The following is a 23,388-nucleotide window of genomic DNA, read 5'->3' as shown; positions in this document are numbered from 1 at the left end:
TTCTCATCTATGAATTGCAGTTAATATGTTTTTCCATTTCCATTGATAGTTGCATTTTTCCTACTGAATTGAATGGTTACTTTACATACTCAGGATTCTAAACTTCATACAGTTTATTTTTTAATTTTTAAAAAAGATTTATTTATTTATTTTTGAGAAACAGAGCACGAGTGTACCCACGTGTACCAGTGTGGGGAGGGACAGAGGGAGAGAATCTCAAGCAGACTTCCCATTGGGCACAGAGCCCCACACGGGACTCAATCTCAGGACCCGTGAGATCATGACCTGAGCCAAAACCAATAGCTGGATGCCCAACTGACTGAGCCACCCAAGTGTCCCAAGTTTATTTTACTGTTAAGTATTTTCTCCTATTCTTGTTCTTTTTAAAGGTTTTATTAATAAAGTATTTTTTGTACTGAGTTCATAAAGCAATGTAATGATATTTATTAATGTGATACTATAATATAATAAGAAATACATATATTTTTTTAACCTTTGTCCCTGGCTTCTGGCCAAAGCTCCCAAGACTTTAGTAATTTCCTGAGTGAGAGAAGTACAAGGAATATATTCTATTCTAGTGCTTGGTCTTTGAACCCAGTCCCTGACACAGAGCTCTAAAATCCTTCGGAATTTCCTGGGTTTTTAGTTCTAATGAGGCAAGTCTTGGTGGGTTCCGGGGCAGGGGTTGGCCACCAGAAATACCAAGCGATGACTACAAGCTTGGAACTTTTCAGCCTCACCCACTCATCTTCCCGGGAGGGGCGGGGCTGAAAATTGAGTTAATAATTGGTTATACTTACACGAGGAAGCTTCCATAAAGATCACTAAAGTATGGGATTCAGGGAGCTTTGGGACTGGTGAAGCCATGCAGGTGGTGGGAGGCTGGTGCACCCCAACTCCACAGGGACAGAAACTCTTGTGCTGGAACCCTTCTGGACTTCACCTATGTATCTCTTCATCTGGCTGTTCATCTGTCTCCTTTATCATATCTTTATCATGTAATAAACTGGAAAGCATGTTTTCCTGAGTTCTGTGAATCATTTTAGAAGTTATGGAACACGAGACGGGGGTTTTGGGAACTCTGATTTCTAGCCAGACAGTCAGAAACACAGGTGACAGCTTGGGACTTGCAAGTTAGGTCTGAAATAGGGTCGTCTGGCGGGACTGAGCTTTTAACTTGTGGAATCTGACCCTAACTCCAGGTAGACAGTGTCAGATCTGAATTGAATTGTAGGACGTCCAGCTGGTGTTAGAGGATTGATCGGTGTAGAGAAAAAAAACCACACATCCGGTCACAGAAGCGTTCTGTGGCTGAAGTGAGTAGGAAAAAAGTTTTCCTTCGGTTGGTGTAGAGGGGTTTTCCTTTTCAACTGGTGGCTTTCTTTGTGACTTGTCTTGGGCATTCTGTTTGATAAAGCTTTCTTTCTTCTAAAATCATGGGGATATGCTGATATATATTCCTCTAATTTTTATAGGTTAAATTAAACCATCTGAAATTTTCTGAGTATTGAAGAACACATTTTTCACTTCATTTTCCAAAATAGCCCATTTCGGCAAATGCTACTTATTGACTAGCCCCTTCTTTATTGTGTACTAAAATCAGCACAGCACTTGTCCGTGTGGACACTTGACTCTGCTCTATTGATCTGTTTGCCTGTTTTAATGTTAATATCACAATTTAAATATTATAAATGAATTGTGTGCCAAGTCCCTTTTTTATTCTTCTCTTTCAAGTGTGGTTGATCGTTCCTACATAATTACTTTTTTAATACAGTTTAAATTTGGTTTGTTAAGGACTGGAAGTGGAAAAAAGTGCAATACATAGAAATGAAGGAAATGTGAATAAAGTACGGACTTTAGTTAGTAATGAAGTACATGTGTTAGTTTGTTAATTACGGTAAATATTCCATATTGTTGTAAGGTATTAATAATGGAAGAGGGGTGCCTGGGTGTCTCAGGTAAACGCCTGACTCTTGGTTTCGGCTCAGGTGCTCAGGTCGTGATCTCAGGGTCTGTGGGCTTAGTGCTCAGAGCAGAGTTGCTGGTCTCTCTCCCTCTCTCTCTGTCCCTCTCTCGGCTCATGCGTGCACTCTCTCTCCCTCAAATAAATAAACAAATAAGTAAAAATCAATCTTAAAAAAATAATAAAGGAAACTGGATGTGGGCTATATGGGAACTCCGCACTATTTTTATAATTTTTTCTGTCAGTTTAAAACTATTCTAAAATAAAATATTTATTTAAAAAGTATGTTTTCCAGTTTATTAAAATATCCTATAATGATATTTTTATTGAAACTTCCCTTTATAGTCTAAAACTAGTTTGTCGAGATTATTTTAAAATCTTATAATAACGTTTTATTGGGATGGAAATAAATTTATAAATTCATTTAAGAGAAATTAAACTAAGACTTCTCTTCCAAAAATATGGCATATTTCTGTAGTTACTCAAGCCTTTGCCAAAGTCGATATTTTTCTCCATTATCTTCACTCTTCTTACTAGCATTTTCTTATTTAGTGTCCAATGGTTATTGCTGGTTTGCAACAGCAAAAAAGTTTGTCATTGATTTTGCATGTGGCTCGATTTACCTTCCAAATGCTCATTAGTCCTAATAATTTGAATGCTAAATTTCTTGGGGTTTCAGGGATATCATCATAACACTAAACAATCAACATCTTTATTATCTCAAGTATTTTCATTGTTTTATTCTTCTCTTACCTATTTTCCTACCTGCAAAGCACACATAAGTCTGGGAGTGGCAGGTGTTTCACTTAAACTGTAGGAAACATGCCAGGTGATGAATGTGTTATCTAGATAACACGATAATGGAACAGAAATATGGACAAAGTTTGGATTCTGTGATAACATTGTTGACTCCTTCATCAAACCCGAACTGTATTTTTGTTCATGAGATAAACACCCAATTGTTTTAGTCACTCTACTTGGGTTTTCTGGTAGCTTGCCTATTGTGTTCCCAACTCATGGGCCATATACTCAGGGTACCGATCATTAATGAACCTAACATTTAGCAGAATATTTTTTGGTATTAACATGTGTACTTTATATCCTTTTAAGCCTTTTGAGTTATATACCAAGTGTGAATATACCTATGTAGAGAGAGGAGAGAGTAGAGAGAGAAGTGAATCTTTTCATACTTATGTGGAAAGTATCCTGTTAGTGGGAAATATCTATCTCACGATTTTGTTTTCAGTTTAAGCTGTAGATGTGATAAATTATACTTTTAGATTTCATAATGTTAAGCTTTCTTTGCTTTGTTGGAATAAATTCCATTTGTTCATATTATAAATTTATTTTTCTTTATATGATTCCATTTACTGAAATTTTGTTTGGAATATTCTCTTCCATGTTCACAGCTGAGCCTGACTTTTTTTTTTTTCTTTTACTATCTTGGTCTGATAATAATATCAGGATAATTCCAGCCTTGTAAAATGACTTGGGTAGCTTTTCATAGTTTTTGATGGTTTGAAATGATTGTGGAAATTATGTGTTCTTTGAAAGTTTGATAAAATCATTTATAAAACCACTGTGTGTCCTGGAGAAATAGATATTTACTATATTTCCAATTAATTCCATGGAATTATGCATTGAGTATTAATGTTTTCACACTGGGAGCCAATTTGGTAGATATGTTTCGCAGACTCCTGCTCACGCTATCTAGTGCGTCACTGATCAAGACGGACTGGAACAACATTCTCTAATACTTGCTTTAAAATCTCCGTGTACCTTTTTTTCATTCTTCTAATTCTCCTTCATGTTATTTTGTTAATTCTTTTTGAAGTTCATACTAACCAATTATCTATTTCATCCATCCTTTGAACAGAAAATATTAGTTACACGAATTAACTATGTTTCATTTTTACCTTATTTCACCAATTTCTCCTTTAGTCTTCTTTGTTCTAGTCTTTCTTCTTTCATTCAATTCTGTTCTTTTCCTATCATTTTGGATTAAAACTTTAATTTATTTTTCCCAGGATGTTTGGTTTCTGTCAAAAGGGTTTAATGCGGTGCATCTTTCCTCTGTCTTTTGGCCCTGTGCTACAGGTGTTCATATAGAATGACTTCTTTGTCTTTCAGTTTTAAATAGACTGCAACTTCAGTTTTCATTTTTAAGCAATATTTATCCAAAAGTGTGCTTCCAAGTCTTTTAGGTCCACAGGTTCACAGCAGGAATAACTAGCTCAATGCAGGTGAGAGGGAGCCCCTCTTGGGCCCGCAGGTGGTCCTGTTTATTGGCTCCTCTGTAGGTGACGAGTTCTTGGGTGGCCGTCAGCATGTGTTGCACAGAAACATACACGGTGCGGCCACTCTTACAGATCCACTCACAGATTTATTTACTCCTCAGACCTCCTTGTCCTCAAATTTCCAATCCTGTTCCTTCCAGGTCCCTGATAAACCAGCCAAACCCACTCACCTCTGCCCAGGAATACAGTAGATCCTTCCCTGAGACCTATGTTTTCCCAATGTGAAGTGGATGACTAGGTGATCGGCCGGAAGCTCTGCCCATTGGGAGGATTTCTTCTCACCAGTGTCTTTCTGAGACACCCTGGGGGGTGGGGGGTTGTAAATCATCAACACTCTATTTTTGGCTCTCACTAAGTACCAAGCTGATTCATCTGTTAACCAGGTCTGTGTTTTTCTTCCTGTTTTAGGTGGTGCTAGTGAACCCCCATTACCGTATTGGTGTAAGTTGAGAAAGAGGCACTGGAAGAGTAACGTAAATGACACAGGAATCTGGATCGCCTATCTTCCCCTGACCACTTAAAGATGTTATCGATGTGATAGAACTACATCTTGCACAGTTTATCTCCCACTCTCTGCAGTACGTGTACCCTAAAAAGCATCTAGAGTAGTTGCCACTTCCTGATGACCTGGCCAGTTAACGTCATGTCATCAATATGGTGAAGAGTATGGTGTTCTTCAGAATGTCCAGATAATCAAGGTCCTTTCAGACTTTACTGTCAACGAGGACAAAAAAGTTAACGTATCTCTGAAACACGTTGTAAACGTATACTGTTGTCCACACCAAGTGAATCCAAACTGCCTCTACTTGTCCATATTGTCGGGTCAACGAGTGTGTAATAATGACCAGCATGTATGTGGATCTGTTTTATTAACGATACGCTATCTGACACCACAGCTGCGATGGTACTGCTGTTTGTCACTGTCACCCACGACAGTCCGTCTGATGTGTGCAGGAGCCAGGCTGGTGAATGGAATGGGGATATGATGGAAACTACTATCCCTATACCTTTAGGTCTTTGAAGGTGGCATTAATCTGTCACTTCAGCTGTAATGTGGTATTGAGTCTGACACACTATTGTGGCTGGGAGTTGGGGGAAGTTTAATGGGCCTCCTTTTAGCTTTTATACCACAATGGACCCCAGTCAACAAGTCAAGAACCAATGTGAGAGAGCTTCTGGGTTCATGAATACGTGGAGATCTGGGGACAGTGGTGCCCTTGGAGAGGGTGTGGAAGTTCCCTCTTTCCACACCCTTTTCCCACACCCTACCCTATGCATCTCTTCCATCTGGCCATTCTGAGTTATATCCTTTCATAATCAACCAGCAATCTAGTAAGAAAAAAAAAAAGAACCAATGTGAACCAATTCACCCCAATTATGCTCTGGAGCATGGAAATGACCATCATATGATCCCTGGATCCACTGAATTCTGGCAGGTGCAATAATAGCTACCCGAAGATGTCACTAGAATCTGTGAATGCTACTTTATGTGACAAAATGTCTTCACATTGCAGACATCATTAGGGCTATGGTGTTTGGGATGGGGAGATTATCTTGAATTATCTAGATTGGGCTAAATCTAATCACATGAGTTCTTAAAAGCAGAGGATCTGACTCAGCTGTGATCAGAGAGAGTGCAATGACAGAAAACTCAGAAAGACAACCTGAGAAAGACTCAGTGGTGGCTTTGAACATGGAGCAAGGGAATACAAACCAAAGAGCACAGGCAGCCCCTAGAAGCTGGGAACAGCAGGGACACAAGTTCCCTCCTGGAGCCTCCAGAAAGAAATGGAGCCCCACTGACACCTTGATTTTAGCCCAGTGACTGCCATGTTGGACTTCTGACCTACAGAGCTCTCAGTTAATTAACTTGTGGTGTTTCCAGCACCAAGTTTGTGATAATTTGGTAAAGCCACAATATAAAACTAATATAAACACATTTTGAGACGGTCATGGGCCAGGACTCCATTCATCAATTGGCCAACATGTGTCTCCATTCTAACAGAAGGCCCACGATGGCATTTGTGTCTCCTGGTATCAATGTTATCTTGGACCCCATAGCCAAAAATCCTTGCAAACTCTGAGAGTTTCCCTTTCCCCATATGCAGTCAATCTGGTAAGTTACCGCACCACCGCTGGAGGAGGAACTGGGGAGGTTGCTGCTGAAGACCAGCCAGAGCTTCAGTTCATACAAACGCTGTGGCAGTGCACGTCCTTCCTCAGTGGGAACTGATCTCTTTCTAGTTCCGTGATCTCTCATTCTGTGTGCTAGCTCATATCTGGAAACTGGCAAAAGATTCTGATTTCACAAAGTGGAGGCAAATTGCTACCAGTCCTTGTGGGTTAGGGCCCCTTGCAGAACTGGCTGAATCCAGACAGGAGAAGGATAAGATGAGTCTGGAATATCTTGTATTAAAAGGCAAGAAAGTTTTCAAAGAGTGATGGGGACAGGTCAAAGGACACAGAACCATAGTTACATAAAATTTTAACAGTAGTAGAAGACAAGTGAAGGGCACGTGAACTCGGTACTATGCTGCATCCCTTCTGTAAATCTCAAATTATTTCAAAAACTAATGATGTATGGTGACTAACATAACATAATAATAAAAAAATAAATAAATAAAATCAAATAATTTCGAAGTAAATGTGTCTTTATTTTTTTTTTCATTTTAAAGATTTTTATTTATTTATTAAAGAGAGAATGAGAGAGAGCATGAGGGGGGCGGAAAAGGCAGAGGGAGAGGCAGGCTCCAGCAGGGAGTCCAGCAGACCCCGGGATCATGACCTGAGCCAAAGGGAGGCGCTTCACTGACTAATCCACCCAGGCAACCCATAAATGTTTCTTTAAAATGGACATAGAAGCCAGGCTGGAGGAGTTCCTGCAGTACAAATCTGGGATACTTTCAGCACCTAAATAAATAATGATATTAATATATTGTAACCAATTGAATAAGTAGGAATCCATATTGAATGGAAGAAAGAAAGAGAAAAGGAGGGGAGAGGGAGGGAAAGACAGAAGAAAGAGAGAAAAGGAGGAAGGAAGAAGAGTGATTTTTTTTCCTTAAGCAAAATGCCAACCGATAACTGTAGAAAGAACAGTGGAATTAGAAAACCAGAGTTATAATTAAGTCAGCCAAGAAACACTAATAAGTACTAAAGCAAGTAGAGAAAGTAACAAGGAACAGAATATTTACATTTACTGCCCCATAAAATACTACTTCATTACAATAAGAAAGAAGAGGGACTTTAAGTGGAGAAACCTGGAACATGCTGCCTTAATCAAGTGATCAAAGTTCATACCACCTGTAATAAGCCAAGCTCATATCTTGTGCCTTCCTGATAAGATGCAGTGAGGACACAGCATCATCTCTATGATATTTCTTTCTTTTTTTAAGAATTTATTTATTTATATGAGAGACAGAGAGAGTGAGTGGGAGGGAGAAGGAGAGACAACCTAAAGCAGACTCTGCACTGAGTGCAGAGCCTGACGCAGGGCTTGATGCCACGACTGCAAGATCATAACCTGATCTGATACCAAGGGTGGGAGGCTTAACCAACTGAGCCACCCGCGCACCCCTCGTTTCTATGATATTTCTGCCAAAGATGTGTAAACGATCTAATCATAAGGAAATATCAGATAAGCCCATGTTGAGGAGTTGGGCTTATTTTATAATAACTATTCTGTACTCCCCAAAGGTATCAAAGTCATAGAAGCCAAGGAAAGACTGAGGGACTTTTCTGGATTGAGGAGACTAAAGAGATACGGGAAGTCAATGCAATACATGTTCCTGGATTGGATCCTTTTGCTATAAGCAATATTATTGGGACAACTGTTAAAATTTGAATGGAGAGTGTGAATTAGGTCATAATAACGGGTAAATGTAAGCTTCATAACTTTGATGGTTGTATTATGGTTATATAGGAGAACGACGCTGTTTGTAGGAAGTACACTGAGGTACTTGGGTATGATGGAACAAACCGTTCTCAAATAATGTAGGAAATAATCAGGAAAAAAATAACAAAAAGTTATTTGTACCAATCTTACAATTCTTCTGTAAGTTTGAAATTGTGACAAAACTAAAACAAACTTCTGGCACCTAAAAGAACACCGAATCCTTTGGGAGAGTCTCAGGCTTGGCTAAGTGTCCTCGGCCTCAGAGGTGAGCTAAAGGAGACAGGGATTTTATTCAAAGTGAGCACGAGGGCTCCCCTCCCCCACCCCCTGCTCAAACTCTGAAGGAAGTACAGATATGAGTTTTCTTCTATGCATCTCACCGGTCTTCCTCTCTGGACAACAGCAAACTTGTCTAATTGCTTCAATGGAACATACGTTCCCAAAGGCTTTAGTGAAGAGAGGAAAACATTTTTAGTTCTCCAATCTGAGACATTCGGTAAGAAGTTAAAGTATAAATGGTCTTTATGACCTCGGAATAGTCCTTTAGGAGTCTGAAGATCTGATCTCAGACTCCTGGTGTGGGATGTGCTGAAGCCTCAGTGTGGCTTCACGAATGGTTCTGCGTTTCGGCTCAACACAAGCTAGGGGTCAAAGTACCTGATGTCACAGCTGTAGCTGTGAGTCGTACGCTCATCTGGTGAGCACTTGCTCTCTCACACTGGTGTCCTCGTAGGATTTATTTTCAAGCTCAGAAGCAAGTTACAGGGTAAAGTCACAAAAGGGCAAATGTCTTCAAGAACAGAGACCACTAACCAACTTCCTAGAACTAATGCTAATTTTCAGAGATGAGAAAAGGATAAGAAAACAAGAATGAGAACACAAGTAAATCCTGACAATATTTCCTCATGGGTATCTTAAAAGGAGCCAGGTAATATTTAAATTTTTATTTGTTTTCTAACAATAAATTAATTTTTTTTACCCTGATCCACTTTTCTGCTAACACTTTTCTGTTAACCATAAAAATAGGATTGGCAGTCACACTTAATGATTTATTAAAGGTTGTATTTTCCTTTGACAAATCTAGGAAAAAAGAGGACTGTGGGGATAATTACACGAGGAAGGAAATGCTGGACTGAAACATGACTTTTAATATAGTTGATAATGGCAAGAAGACAGATAATTGTAGAAGCAGGATTCATGTAGACAGATGAAGTACTAAAAATTCATGCTTATAAAGTTCCAGACAGAGTTCATATTCCTGGGCTCCAACACAGAACCTCTAGCCCAACTTCAAGAATCTGCATATTCATCAGGTGTTCGTTATGATGTCAGAAATAGGTCTGCTAAGCTCACTTTTTGTCCATGTTTAGCTATTGCTAATAATTTGTAAAGTTGTACCATTTTTATATAACTTGCATGGATAAAATATGCTTCAAAGTGTCTCCTTTATTTTGGAATCCTATAAGAAAACTTCCTATAAAAAGACAGAATCTTTCAGACATTTGAAAAATCCATCCATAATAACTGACTCATCACATTGAATTAAATTTCCCTCAGCCTAAGATTTCACTAATTCAAGCTAAAGTGAAATCAATTTCTTTTTTTGCTATTGGGAAATTCTATTGATTTTATTGGATGTCATTATTTTTACCTCTAGACATGGACTGCATAAATTTCTTCATACCAGTGAGTTTTGGGAGTGAGCTATCTTAAACTTCATAAATAGATTGTTAATTTATGTACTTCATGTGATCAGTGACTCTATAAATGAACTAATGCAAAACAAAATAAATTAGCAAAATGACTTGTTTCCCAAATCTTTACAATATTCTATGCATCATATTGCCTTAATTTGTGCCTACATGGATTAGTCAATTAAATTTTTAAAAAACCTGAAAATTTCCTAAAAGTTCTTTTTGTTTTCCTCATAAACAAAATTGCTTACATTTATATATGGCAGCAACTGACTATGAGTGATTCGATAAGGTGGGAAGTTTGCAGATAGATGCCCATCGGCCTAGCAGACCTGTTCACTACGAGGTCTTGTAGACACTTCTTACTTGGTCCCCAAATTAAATTGTCTCCACCAACCCAGAAGTGCTTCCCTTCCTTCTGTGTTCCCATTTCATGAAGCGTCTGCGCAAACAGGGAGCCGCAAACTTGAAGACGCTGCTTCACCCTCCCACCTCTCATCTGATAGCTCTCCCAGGGCTGCGGATTCTCTCTCCGAGGAGGCTCGGCGGCCTCACGCTCTCCTCACCGCAGCTCTGAGCCCAGAGCAGGTCAGCGGCAGCACCTTTGACAGAACCCCTCTCTTCCCATCCCCTGCAGCCGGAGTAAGGCCGAAATTCCCAATTCCTTTCAATCACTCAGGGCTTCTCGGTTTTTGTTTGTTTGTATGTTTGCCTTTTAACATAAAGACCAACTCCTGAGCACGAGCTGCAAGACCACGCACATACTAGCCGTAATTGGCTCTCGGGTCTGACCGAACGCTGCCGCCCCATCACATTTCACAGTACGGAGGTCTTTCAGCTTCCGCCATATACACTCTCTCCTGCCTCTAGTCCTCTCCTAATAAAGCTCTTATCTGAGGTACCACTTCCAAGAACACATCCCTCATCCCCTGGGTTTCAGCGAAGCACCCCGTCCGTGTCTACACACCTTCCAATCACGTGATATATCACCCTCCAGTATAGTTGCCTTAATTTTCTCCAAATCCCACACTGGAGTATAATTTGTGTGAGGGCAAGGATCATCTATGCGTTATCTGTCATATTTCCCCCAGAATTTACCACAGCATCAATTTTATGATAAGCACTCATGTTTTGTTTTTTCCCCAAATATCCTCCACAGTTTCATTCTGTGCAAGTAGGACACCAGCAGTTGGCTAACCTACTAGAAGCTTCTGAACAAAGACTAGACTGGAAAAAGTGAATGAGTTATAAACAGAGACAAGGTTATTGACGAAAAACAAAATTTTAAATTTCTTTTAAAAAGACAAGCAGTATTATCTGTTGCAGTAGGATAGACAATAATAGGGAAAGGAGTTTGAAATATTCTTTATGTCTCTCCTCCCAAAAATTATAGGCCAAAATTCACTCCCTCTATGTACAAGACACTGTGGGCTCCACAGCTCTCTTTCCTTCCAGAATGCTGCCTTGATGAAAGAAATAAAACCTATGAATACCACACGGAAACAAAACAAAGCAACCCTCCTTTAAAGTCCAGCACTTCCCGAACCACGTATGGTCAGGAGCACTTACAAGGCATGTAACTATTGTGATAATAATAAGCCTTTGAGTGAACGATGTTATTAGGCAGAATTATAAACATTTCATAAGTTAGCTTCTTTATCTTTACACCAGTGTAAGGGATGTTGTCGCCATTGTTGTCATCTTGCTGGACAAATAAGGAGCCTCGCTCACGTGAATTTAACTTGCCTGAGGCCACTTGGCTACACACGGAGCTGAGCCTTCAAACTAGCATTGCTCTGACCAAGGTGGACTCACCCTAAGTTTGCTGCCTTCCCGAGAACTAAGAACATGGAGACACACTGACGGTAGGAGAGCAACGTCAAGCCCACGTCATGCAGCCTACACCCAAATTTCAGAACAAATGTCACCTCCACATTTTCGTAGACATTCTTTGAAATTTGTCACGTGTTTTGAGCCTGACAACTTCCCGTAGCTTTATCCATCTGCGTGAGAACTGAAGCTTTACTGGACCTGTCATTGGGATGTATCCGCGCATGCTTAGAGTCAGCCTGCCTGATGAGACTAAAAAAGTCCTGGTAAGTAATTCAACAAACAAATTAAAAGTATACATTTATTTTGTTTGGTGTTTGTATTCTTAACCGAATATAAACATTTTAACTCATGTTATCCTCCAAACAATTCCGTGAAGTAGGAACTATTATCATGCCCATTTTACAGGTGATAAGGCACAGTGTTTAAATAACTAGCCTGACATCTCTTATAAATAGCATTACTAGGCTATGAAACCACGCTCAAGTCTGGGCTCTTTACCACCGTGTTGACTCTCAACTCTCTGTTGGTCACTCAAATCAAGATATTCAGAAGAAGTTGAATGCACAGATCTAAATCTCAATAAAAACTGAAGAGCTATTGATTTAGGAATCATCAGCATATGAATGGTATTTGAGTCAAATGTAAAGAAGGTATCACTCAGAATAAATGTTCAAAGTGAATTGGGTCCAAATTAAAAGAAGTACCAACACCCAAGATTTGTGCTGAACAACAATTTGAGCTATTATCGATGCTCCTATTTCCTTTGTGTGACACTGAGGACGTTTGATACTTTTGTCCATATCAATCTTGAAATTCTTGGATTCCATTTCACAGTGGAATAGATAAGACTCAACAATGGAATGAAAAAGAAAGATAACAATTTAATGAAAATAATACTAATAATTAGAACAAAACAACAAGTAGTCCTTATCACGTTGTTGCAATAGAGTTCGGTATGCTGTGGAGGATAATTACATATATGACTTCATCCTTACAACGCTCCTCTTGTCAGGCATGAACTTTTTTAAAAAATTATTTTTTGGGGGGAGAGAGTGCACACATGAGCGGGTGTAGAGGAGCAAAGAAAGAGGGAGAGGGGGAATTTTAAGCAGACTCTATATGAAATCTGATGTGAGGCTCAATCCCATGACCCTGAGATCATGACCTGAGCTGAAATCAAGAGTTGGATACTTAATTAACTGAGCCACCCAAGCGCCCCAGGCATGCCCTTTCCATTCCTCTTTCACAGATAAGAAAACTGAGAACAGAGTAGTAAATCTTGACTACTGTTATGCGACTGGTAAATGTAGAGCTACGACTTGAACAATTGTCATAATATACTGCTTTGAGCTGTGTATTTTGTATTTATATTTTTCTAAGTAATTGTAAGTTTCATTTTAAAAATATACACTTGTATCAAAATAATATATGCAAGAGTTGAAGCAACAAGAAGTACAGAAAGGTCTATCATAAAAAGCAAAAATAAGCTCGTACGCTCTCTTCCGACACCAAACTGCATACTCCGAAGATGTTTTTAACTCTTCCTATTCTAGTTCATTCTAATAATTCTGAACATGTGTTTATATCTTGATTCTTCGATCTACCAATTTCAGTATCTGTTGATGGTGCTTTAACTGATATTACTGGCTATCTTATTGTTGTTATTCTCCTAGTGATTGTGTAACTTTTAGGATAAACTCAGACTTCTCTACTTCCTTTCACTACACTTGCAAATTTCTCGTGTCTCTCACCTTCCTTCCACCTCTGCACTATGGGGCACCTCCCAGCTCTTTCCAGCTCTTTCCAGCAGCTAACTCTTGCTTGTCAAATTTGACTTAGGTTTTCTAACCCTTCTAAGTCCCTAATAGGTGAAGGGGAATCAGATTAGCAAAATTGACTTATCACAGAGATAAAACAGAAAATCACCGTTCTTCCCGTGTGTCCACGCACATTTCCACCCACCTGACACCTAAAGACAATTAATGTTCAATAAGTAAGAAAAAAATAAACACATAAAATAACATTTTATGACATAAAATAAATAATTAAAAAATGATAGTATCTGACAATATACATTGAAAAAATATATAAAATACACACAAAATAGTATGTATTCTGGTCATCATTGTTGATTTAGATAATTAAAAAATAACAGCAACCAATACTATCTGCCAATATAGATTGATAGATAGATATATAAAATAATATATATTCTGGCTATAATTATTGATTTAAAATATTTGTAAAATGCATGTTTATTGTTACTCTGTGATGGTGGAAAATAAATTGTCATGTTGGTCTTCTAATAATTTCAATCATAATCCTTTTCAATAATTGTTTTACGTTTCCCAATAAAGGTTATTTTTAGTAATTTATATTGGTCAATAATATAGTTATGTTTGAATTTATCATTTATTTTTTAATTTAAAATCCAGCAACATGTGAACTAATTAATAATTATGTATTAGTTTTCTTAAACAAAAAAAGTTTTGGTGACATTTTCTTAGCTTGATTTGTCTCACATTGACTTCTTTGACATTCTTCTTCAATTGAGACCAAACCTGTGATTAAAAGATTCAAATCATTGGATTCTCCTGAATTACATCAAATGGAAGATTACTGAGGTCATGGGTTAATGAATTATCTTTGTATTTCAGTCTCATGGTGTGTAGAAACTTGGCTTGACAGTCAAACAGGCCTGGGCCCGGATCCCACATCTACTACTCCCTAACTGAGCTCTCTTGGTAAGTTATTTAGCACCTATATCCTTCAAATTCAGGTATGAGCACTAAATAAAACAGTCTAAGAAAATACTTAGCACAGTGCTTGGCACTAAGTCAGGGCTTAGTAATATTGTTAGTTATTGCACATTGATTCGTGTGCGTTTTTGATGAATGAATGTTTCTCCCACTATGTAAGTCAACGAGGTAAATGACTATGTGTTTTTGGAAGTAGTGTATCTCTAGCATATGTGATAGATGATAGGAGCTCCACAAGTATTTATTGAATACAGGATTACTTATTAACATAAATGTTTTTGGTATTTTTTATGATAATCTTAACTTCTCTGACCTAAGGCTGTATTGACATACAGATCAGCAGAGCTCTCGTCAAATCACTTAGAGTATAACAACTAGTCGAAAGTTCGCTTCTCAAGTCATCTCTACAGCTATAATTAATTTAAGCTGGCTAAAACTGTTGAGTCTTTGCTGATAACATTGCTAATATTTCTACTCCAAATAGCACGGGAGAAGGTCTTATCTTGATCTGTATAATATAGACCTGGTCTTTCCAGCTTACACTAGTAATAGCCAGTATCTCTAGCGTGGTTTATTATGTGCGAAGCCCTTTACAAACATAGGTAACGGTGTGTGAGACATCAGTGTGTATGAGCAGCTTGAACAGAGGTGGAGACGGAGATGTGGCTCGTTCCCTCGCTCCTGCCCCTCCTGCATCTCTGCGCTCCACCAGCTGCGGCGGGAACTAGCTACGTAACTGCAGTGGTTGCTGGCAGGTTCACAAAGCTGTCTATGCACCTGAGCGGGAGGTGGCTCACAGGACAGTCCACACGGCACCAAAGTCTTCTGACTCAAAACACCATATTCTGTGCAGGGTGCCGGGGTGGCCCAGCTGGTTAAGCATCTGATGCTTAATCTCAGCTCAGGTTTTGATTTCAGGGTCTTGAGTTCAAGCCCTGTGTTAGGTGTGGGGTCTACTTAAGAAAACAAAGTCAAAACCAAAAAAAGCCACCCCCCACCATATTCTGTAGATAGAGCACAGGAGACATCATTAATAATTCGAGGCGCTGAGAGATGTCCTTTACATGATAGGTCATAAGATCATCTGTGAGTGTTTAAGTATGTGATTTTGACAATGTCTTTGACACATTAAAATGAAACGAAAACTTTTACTTCTTCAATTACATAATTCAATCAAGGGAATCTTTGGTTCCAGGAAATATTAAAAGGATTTTGAGATTTTTCTTGTGCACGGAAATGTTTTTTATAAAGAACACATTTATGATTTTTGAATTGATCAATCAGTTTGAAATACGAAAAATTTATTTACCTAGATTTCATTCTTATTTGGCATTTAGTTCCTTCTTGGGTATTAAAAAAAAGCATATATATTTTTTAAAGCAACATGAGGGTAGAGGAAGGGGATAGGCTGGTGATGGGTGGTGGGGAGGGCACGTATTGCATGGTGCACTGGGTGTTATATGCAACTAATGAATCATCGAACTTTACATCAAAAACCAGGGATGTACTGTATGGTGACTAGCATAATATAATAAAAAAACATAAAAAAAAAAAAGCACAAGTCCACAAGAAAACATATGGACCAGACAATAAAATTGAAGTATTGTTCAAAATAGTAAAAAACTGAAAACAGCCCAGATTATTTAAATAAGTTATGGTAAATGCATCCATTCAACAAAGCACCATATGGATTCTAAAAGGATTATATGTCCTTATATGCAATGATGTATTCAAAATATTTTTTATGTAACAACATGAAAAAAGGGTATGCATAATTTAGTCTTATTTATTACATGCAAAGTTAGTCTGTGCATAGAAAATATCTATGCATATAGAACATTCCCCAACTTCTAACTGCCTTCATGGGGAGAACAGAACTTTGGGGGACTCTCATATTCTCACTTTACTATTTATTTCTTTATTGTTCGGATAATTTTCAATAAGAATATTCTTTTTGTAATCAATAAAAATTTTTTGAAGAAGAAAAAAAAAGCAACATGAGAGCACTCTATGTATTAAAATTTCTAAATCATATAAATAAGTATATATATAAATTTATATATAAATTTCTAAATGATATGAACAGAATTACATCATTTTATATTTATGTCATTTATAATTTATCATATTTTATTTTTATATCAATGTAAGTTTTATATTTATGTAAATGATTATATTTAGACATTTTCTAACTTACGTCATTTTAGAATTTGATGTGATTAACAACTGTAAGTCTGCCTTAGTTATATCCAGTTAAAAAGTATAATTAGGAACATCACTCATAGAAGGAAGAAATTGTTAAAATACGATATTCATTGAAAACTTTACATAATTGTGTCCTTCATAACATCAAAACTTTATGAAATATGTGAGTTTATTTGTAGGTGAGGAAAATGAGGACATAAGATAAAGTAGAAACAGGGATCTCATCATTTACATAAGAAATCATGTGTTGTTACAGATTCGGCTGATGAACATAATGGGAAGGTTGTGCCGTGGAGTCCAATAAATAAAAGAAAATCAGCCTTTATTCCTGTTTTCACTGATATGCAAAAGGTCATTTCCTAGTTCTATTGAAAGACTTTTCTATGATCCATGACAATGCAGCTCAGTGACAGCGAAATGTTTTCCCAAATGTGAAAAGCTAATGAGCATAAAAAAATGATAAATCCCACGGCTAATAACTTTAAATTTAAACATGAGATTTTTTTTTGGATCAAATGATTGTCAAGATTTAAGGACTCTGGGAAACAAACTGAGGGCTTCAGAGGGGAGGGGGTGGGGGAATGGGATAGGCTGGTGATGGGTAGTAAGGAGGGCACGTATTGCATGGTGCACTGGGTGTTATACGCAACTAATGAATCATGGAACTTTACATCAAAAACTAGGGATGTACTGTATGGTGACTAACATAACATACAATAATAAATTATTATAAAATTATAATAATAAATTATTATTAAAGAAGATTTAAGGAAATACATGCTAGTTTGCAGTAAAACAGGTCCTTCCATAATCTCTCAAAACCTTTAACATACTGAAATATCCTAATGACTAACTACAGAGAAATGTTTGGAAAATGATGACACAGCTATAGGAATATTATGCAGATATTCAGGATTATTTTTGAGCAATTTTAAAAACTAGGCAAATTTTCACAATATAAAATCGAGTGAAAGGCAATCCAGAATATAGAATTTATAAACACACTGCCATTTAGTTTGTGTTCAAGAGAAGGCAGAAAGGAAATAGATCAATACTGCAGTAGTGGTGGTTTCTGGGGTATGTTTTCTGGACTAATCTTTTTCTGTCTTTTATTCATTTCTTTTAATTTTTCAATTTAAGTTCGATTAGCCAACATATAGTATATCATTAGTTTCAGATGTAGTGTTCCATAATTTATCAGTTGCGTGTAACACCCAGTTCTCATCACATCACGTGCCCTACTTAATGTTCCTCACCAAATTATCCCATTCCCCAACCCACCTCCCCTCCAGCAACCCTCAGTTTGTTTCCTAGAGTTCATTGTCTCATTGTTTTTCTCTCTCTCTGATGACTTCCCATTCAGTTTTCCCTCCCTTCCCCTATGATCTCTGCGCTGTTTCTTTATATTCCCCATATGAGTGACCATATGATAATTGTCTTTCTCTGATTGACTTATTTTGCTTAGCATAACACCCTCTAGTTCCATCCACGTCAATGTAAATGGTAGGTATTCATCCTTTCTGAATTCATCTTTTTTATCTTCTTTATCCATTCATCTGTCAATAGCCATCTGGGCTCTTTCCATAGTTTGGCTATTGTGGACATTGCTGCTATGAACATTGGGGTGCAGGTGCCCCTTCGGATCACTACATTTGTATCTTTGGGGTAAATACCCAGTAGTGCAATTGCTGGGTCATAGGGTAGCTCTATTTTTAACTTCTTGAGGAACCTCCATAGTGTTTTCTAGAGTGGCTGGACCAACTTGCATTCCCACCAACAGTGTAAAAGGGTTCCCCTTTCTCCACATCCTCGCCAACATTTGTTGTTTCCTGTCTTGGTAATTTTAGCCCTTCTGACTGGTGAGAGGTGGTATCTCATTGAGGTTTTGATTTTAATTTCCCTGATGCCAAGTGATGTGGAGCATTTTTTCATGTGTCTGTTGGCCATTTGTATGTCTTCATTGGAGAAGTGTCTGTTCATGCTTTCTGCCTATTTCTTGACTAGATTATTTGTTTTTTGGGTGTTGAGTTTCAGAAGTTCTTTATAGATCTTGGATACTAGCCCTTTATCTTATGTGTCATTTGCAAATATCTTCTCCCATTCCATAGGTTGCCTTTTAGTTTTGTCGACTGTTTCCTTTGCTGTGCAGAAGCTTTTTATCTTGATGAAGTCCCAATACTTCATTTTTGCTTTTGTTTTCCTTGCCTTTGGAGATGTTTCTAGCAAGAAGTTGCCATGGTCACAGAGGTTGCTGCTTATGTTCTCCTCTAGGATTTTGATGGATTCCTGACTCACATTTAGGTCTTTCATTCATTTTTAGTTTATCTTTGTGTATGGTATAAGAAAATGGTCCAGTTTCATTCTTCTGCATGTGGCTGGCCAGTTTTCCCAGCACCATTTATTGAAGAGACTGTCCTTTTTCCATTGCATATTCCTTCCTGTTTTGTCAAAGATTAGTAGAACATAGAGTTGAGGGTCCATTTCTGGGTTCTCTATTCTGTTCAATTGATCTATTTGTTTCTATGCCAGTACTATGCTGTCTTGATGATCACAGCTTTGTAATAGAGCTTGAAGTCTGGCACTGTGATGCCACCAGCTTTGGTTTCCTTTTTCAACATTCCTTTGGTTATTCATCTGATTCCATACAAATCTGAGGATTATTTGTTCCAGCTCTGTGAAAAATGCTGGTGTTATTTTGATAGGGATCGCACTGAAAGTGTAAGTTGTTCTGGGCAGCATAGACATTTTAACAAGGTTTATTCTTCCAATTCATGAGCATGGAATGTTTTTCCATTTCTTTGTGTCTTCCTCAATTTCTTTCATAAGTGTTCTGTAGTTTTTAGAATATAGATCTTTGGTTAGGTTTTTTCCTAGGTATCTTAGGTTTTTGATCCAATTATAAACGGGATCAATTCCTTAATTTCTCCTTCTTCAGTCTCATGTATAGAAATGCAACTGATTTCTGTGCATTGATTTTATATCCTGTAATGTTGCTGAATTTCTCTATGAGTTCTAGCAATTTTGGGATGGAATCTTTTGGGTTTTCCACATAGAATATCATGTCATCTGTGAAGAGTGAGAGTTTGACTTCTTCTTTAATGACTCTGATGCCTTTTATTTCTTTTTGTCGTCTGATTGCTGAGGCCTGGGACTTCTAGTACTATGGTGAATAGCAATGGTGATAGTGGGCATCCCTGCCATGTTCCTGACCTTAAGGGAAAAGGTGGAAAAGCTCTGTTTTTCCCCATTGAGAATGAGATTCACTGTGGTCTTTTCGTAGATGGCTTTTATGATATTGAGGAATGTTCCCTCTATCTCTGCACTGTGAAGAGTTTTAATCAAGAAAGGATGCTGTACTTTGTCCAATGCTTTTTCTGCATCTGTTGAGAGGATCATATGGTTCTTGTCCTTTCTCTTATTTATGTAGTTATCACATTGATTTGCAGATGTTGAACCACCCTTGCAGCCCAGGAATAAATCCCACCTGGCCATGGTGAATAATCCTTTTAATGTATTGTTGGATCCTATTGTCTAGTATCTTGGTGAATTTTTGCATCCATGTTCCTCAAGGATATTGGTCTGTAATTCTCCTTTTTGGTGGGGTCTTTGGTTTTGGGATGAAGGTAATGCTGGCTTCATAGAATGAGTTTGGAAGTTTTCCTTCCATTTCTATTTTTTGAAACAACTTCAGAAGACTATGTATTATTTCTTCTTTATTTTTTTTATTATGTTCAGTTAGCCAACATATAGTACATCATTAGTTTTTAATGTAGTGTTCTGAGATTCATTAGTTGCATATAATACCCAGTGCTCATCACAACGTGTGTCCTCCTTAACACCCATCACCCTAAGTTACCCCTCCCTTCTGTAACCCTCCATTTGGTTCCCGGATTCCAAATTCTCTCATGGTTTGTCTCCCTCTCTGATTTCTTCCCTTTCAGTTTTTTCTCCCCTCCCCTGTGGTATTCCTTATGTTCCACATGAGTGAAACTATATGATAATTGTCTTTCTCTGCTTGCTTTGTGTCAACTAGCATAATCCCCTCCAGTTCCATTCATGTCGATGCAAAAGGTAGGTATTCGTCCTTTCTCATGACTGAGTAATGTTCCATCATATGTATGAACCACATCTTCTTCACCCATTCGTTTGTCGAAGGACATCTCAGCTCCTTCCACAGTTTGGCTATTGTGGACATTGCTGCTATGAACATTGGGGTACATATGCCCCTTCTTTTCACTACATCTGTGTCTTTGGGGTAAATACCCAGTAGTGCCATTTCTGGGTCGTAGGGTAGCTCTGTGTTTAATGTCTTGAGGAACCTCCATAATGGCACTTGCTATTACTCTGGTCGTGGTCCCTTGGCCTACTTCCCTAAGAGCGCACCATGCTGCTATCTGCTTCCTTGCAGGCCTGCACTGATGGTCCACTGCATGTCCACTGCATGCATGTCATGACCAACCAGAGCTGCCAGGAACAGTTCATCCTGTTGGGCTTCTCAGACAGACCCCAGCTAGAGCAGACCCTCTTTGTGTTTGTGCTCATCTTCTACCTTGTGACCTTGGTCGGCAACACTGTCATTATCTTGGTGTCCCGCCTGGACCCCTGCCTCCACACGCCCATGTACTTCTTCCTTACCAACCTGTCCTTCCTAGACCTCTGCTTTACCACCAGTTCCATCCCCCAGCTGCTTTTCAACTTGGGTGGCCCAGACAAGACTATCAGTTACACAGGTTGTGCCATCCAGCTGTTCATGTTCCTGGGTCTGGGTGGCACAGAATGTGTCCTCCTGGCAGTCATGGCTTATGACCGCTTCACTGCAATCTGCAAGCCCCTCCACTATTCCATCATCATGCACCCTCAGCTCTGTTGGAAGCTGGTGTCTGTGGCCTGGGGTGTCGGGCTCCTCAACTCCCTGGTTATGTCTCCAGTGACCATGAGGCTGCCACGATGCGGAAGGTGTGAGGTGAAACATTTCCTATGTGAGATGCCAGCTCTGATAAAAACTGCCTGTGTGGACACTGTGGCTGTGGAGAGCACGGTTTTCATCCTGTCGGTAGTGATTGTGCTGGGGCCCCTGGCGCTCATCCTCGTCTCCTACAGCTACATTGCCCTAGCGGTGCTGAGCATGCGGTCGGCCACGGGAAGAAGGAAGGCTTTCAACACGTGCGGGTCCCACCTCACCGTGGTGTCCTTGTTTTATGGGAATATTATCTATATGTATATGCAACCGGGAAAGAATTCTTCCCAGGACCAAGGGAAATTCCTTACCCTCTTCTACAACTTGGTGACCCCCATGTTGAACCCTGTCATCTACACACTGAGAAACAAGGATGTAAAGGGTGCCCTGAGGAGGCTTGTGTCCAGAAAGTAAGGCGACCGTGACTTTTCCAAAGTCTGCTTCTTTTACTTAGTTACCAGAAATAAATAATTCTTGAGGTGGAATTTTAGAATTCATTTAAACCCTCCAACCTGCCCAGTAAATATTTCCAGGGATGGAGTTTGGGAATATATCTTATAAAGCCCCAATACGATGCTGATGATAAACTAGGTTAGACATAAATTTTAATTTGCATAATATCTTATGTCTACCCTCCAAATCATCTTTCCTCCTCCTTTCCAAGTTGGTCACATGTAATTAAAATCCAACAAAACTATGATAAATACTTTAGTATTGTGGACTGACTGAAGTTATGCCCAAATAAAATCATATGATAATCTTTTCTCATTGGTATTTTGTGTAATTGTCATTTTTATCACAGAATTGAGCCGATGGAGTGTCAAAATACAATACTTTTTGTCTTCTGATATCTTTAAATTTCACTGTCTGGAGAAGATAGAGCTGTTACCCTAAACACAGCCTATGATATTTAAATTATTTGAGCTCTGCTTTGTTTCAGTGGTATTAGAATGATCTGGACAGATTTTTTTGTTGTTGTTTAATATAGATTCTCAAGTACCAACCACTGAAGCTCTCATTTTAGTAAGTCTGGAAATATTTGTGTTGAATAAGTGTCTTGTAGGGGCGCCTGGGTGGCTCAGTCAGTTAAAACCTGCCTTTAGCTCAGGTTGTGATCCCAGGGTCCTGGGATTGAGCTCTGTATCAGGGGAGCGTGCTTCTCCCTTTCCCAACCCCCCTGCTTGTTCTCTCTGTCAAATAAATAAATAAAATCTTAAAAAAAAGAAAGAAAAGAAAGAAAAAATGTCTTGTGTAGTTTTAACATGGATTTAAGTTTGAAAACAAACAATCCATTCCAGATCCTTTCACTGACAGATTAGGAAACTGAGGCGTGGTGAAATATATTTATAACCAAAGAGACCATGAATAGTGGAGCTAAAATTTTTTTATTATTATATTACATATTTTTATTATTATATTTTGAAGTATAGTTGACATTTAATGTTATATTAGTTTCAGGTGTACAGCACAAGGAAGGATTCAGCAATTCTGTACATTACTCAGTGCTCTCACCGTAAGTGCAATCACCATACAACGTTACTAAAATATTACTGACTATGCTTCCTATGCTGTACTTTCCATTTTCGTGACTTATTTATTTTATGACTGGAAGCGTGTACCTCTTATTCCCCTTCACCTATCTCACCCGTGCCCCAGCCCCTCCCCTCTGGCAGCCACCAGTTGTCTGTGTTTAGGAGTCTGTTTCTGGTTTGTTTGTTCATTTGTTTTGTTTTTTAGATTCCACATTCAAGTTAAACCATATAGTATGTGTCTTTCTCTGATTTA

The 23,388-nt window shown here is 38.5% G+C and overlaps 1 protein-coding gene across 1 annotated transcript; it reads left to right on the top strand.

Moving 5' to 3' along the window:
• Positions 1–21,087: 21,087 nt before the first annotated feature.
• Positions 21,088–22,017, top strand: LOC123794125 (olfactory receptor 2W3-like). The gene has a single exon (XM_045800341.2). It carries the CDS (start codon positions 21,088–21,090, stop codon positions 22,015–22,017), a length of 930 nt encoding a protein of 309 aa, XP_045656297.2.
• Positions 22,018–23,388: the final 1,371 nt, after the last annotated feature.

The sequence above is a fragment of the Ursus americanus genome, chromosome 32 (genome assembly GCF_024610735.1).
Source record: "Ursus americanus isolate L20-20 chromosome 32, mUrsAme1.1.p, whole genome shotgun sequence".
Lineage (NCBI taxonomy): Eukaryota > Metazoa > Chordata > Mammalia > Carnivora > Ursidae > Ursus > Ursus americanus.
The sequence above is the reverse complement of the archived record's forward strand: the minus strand, read 5'-3'. Positions and strand labels throughout refer to the sequence as shown.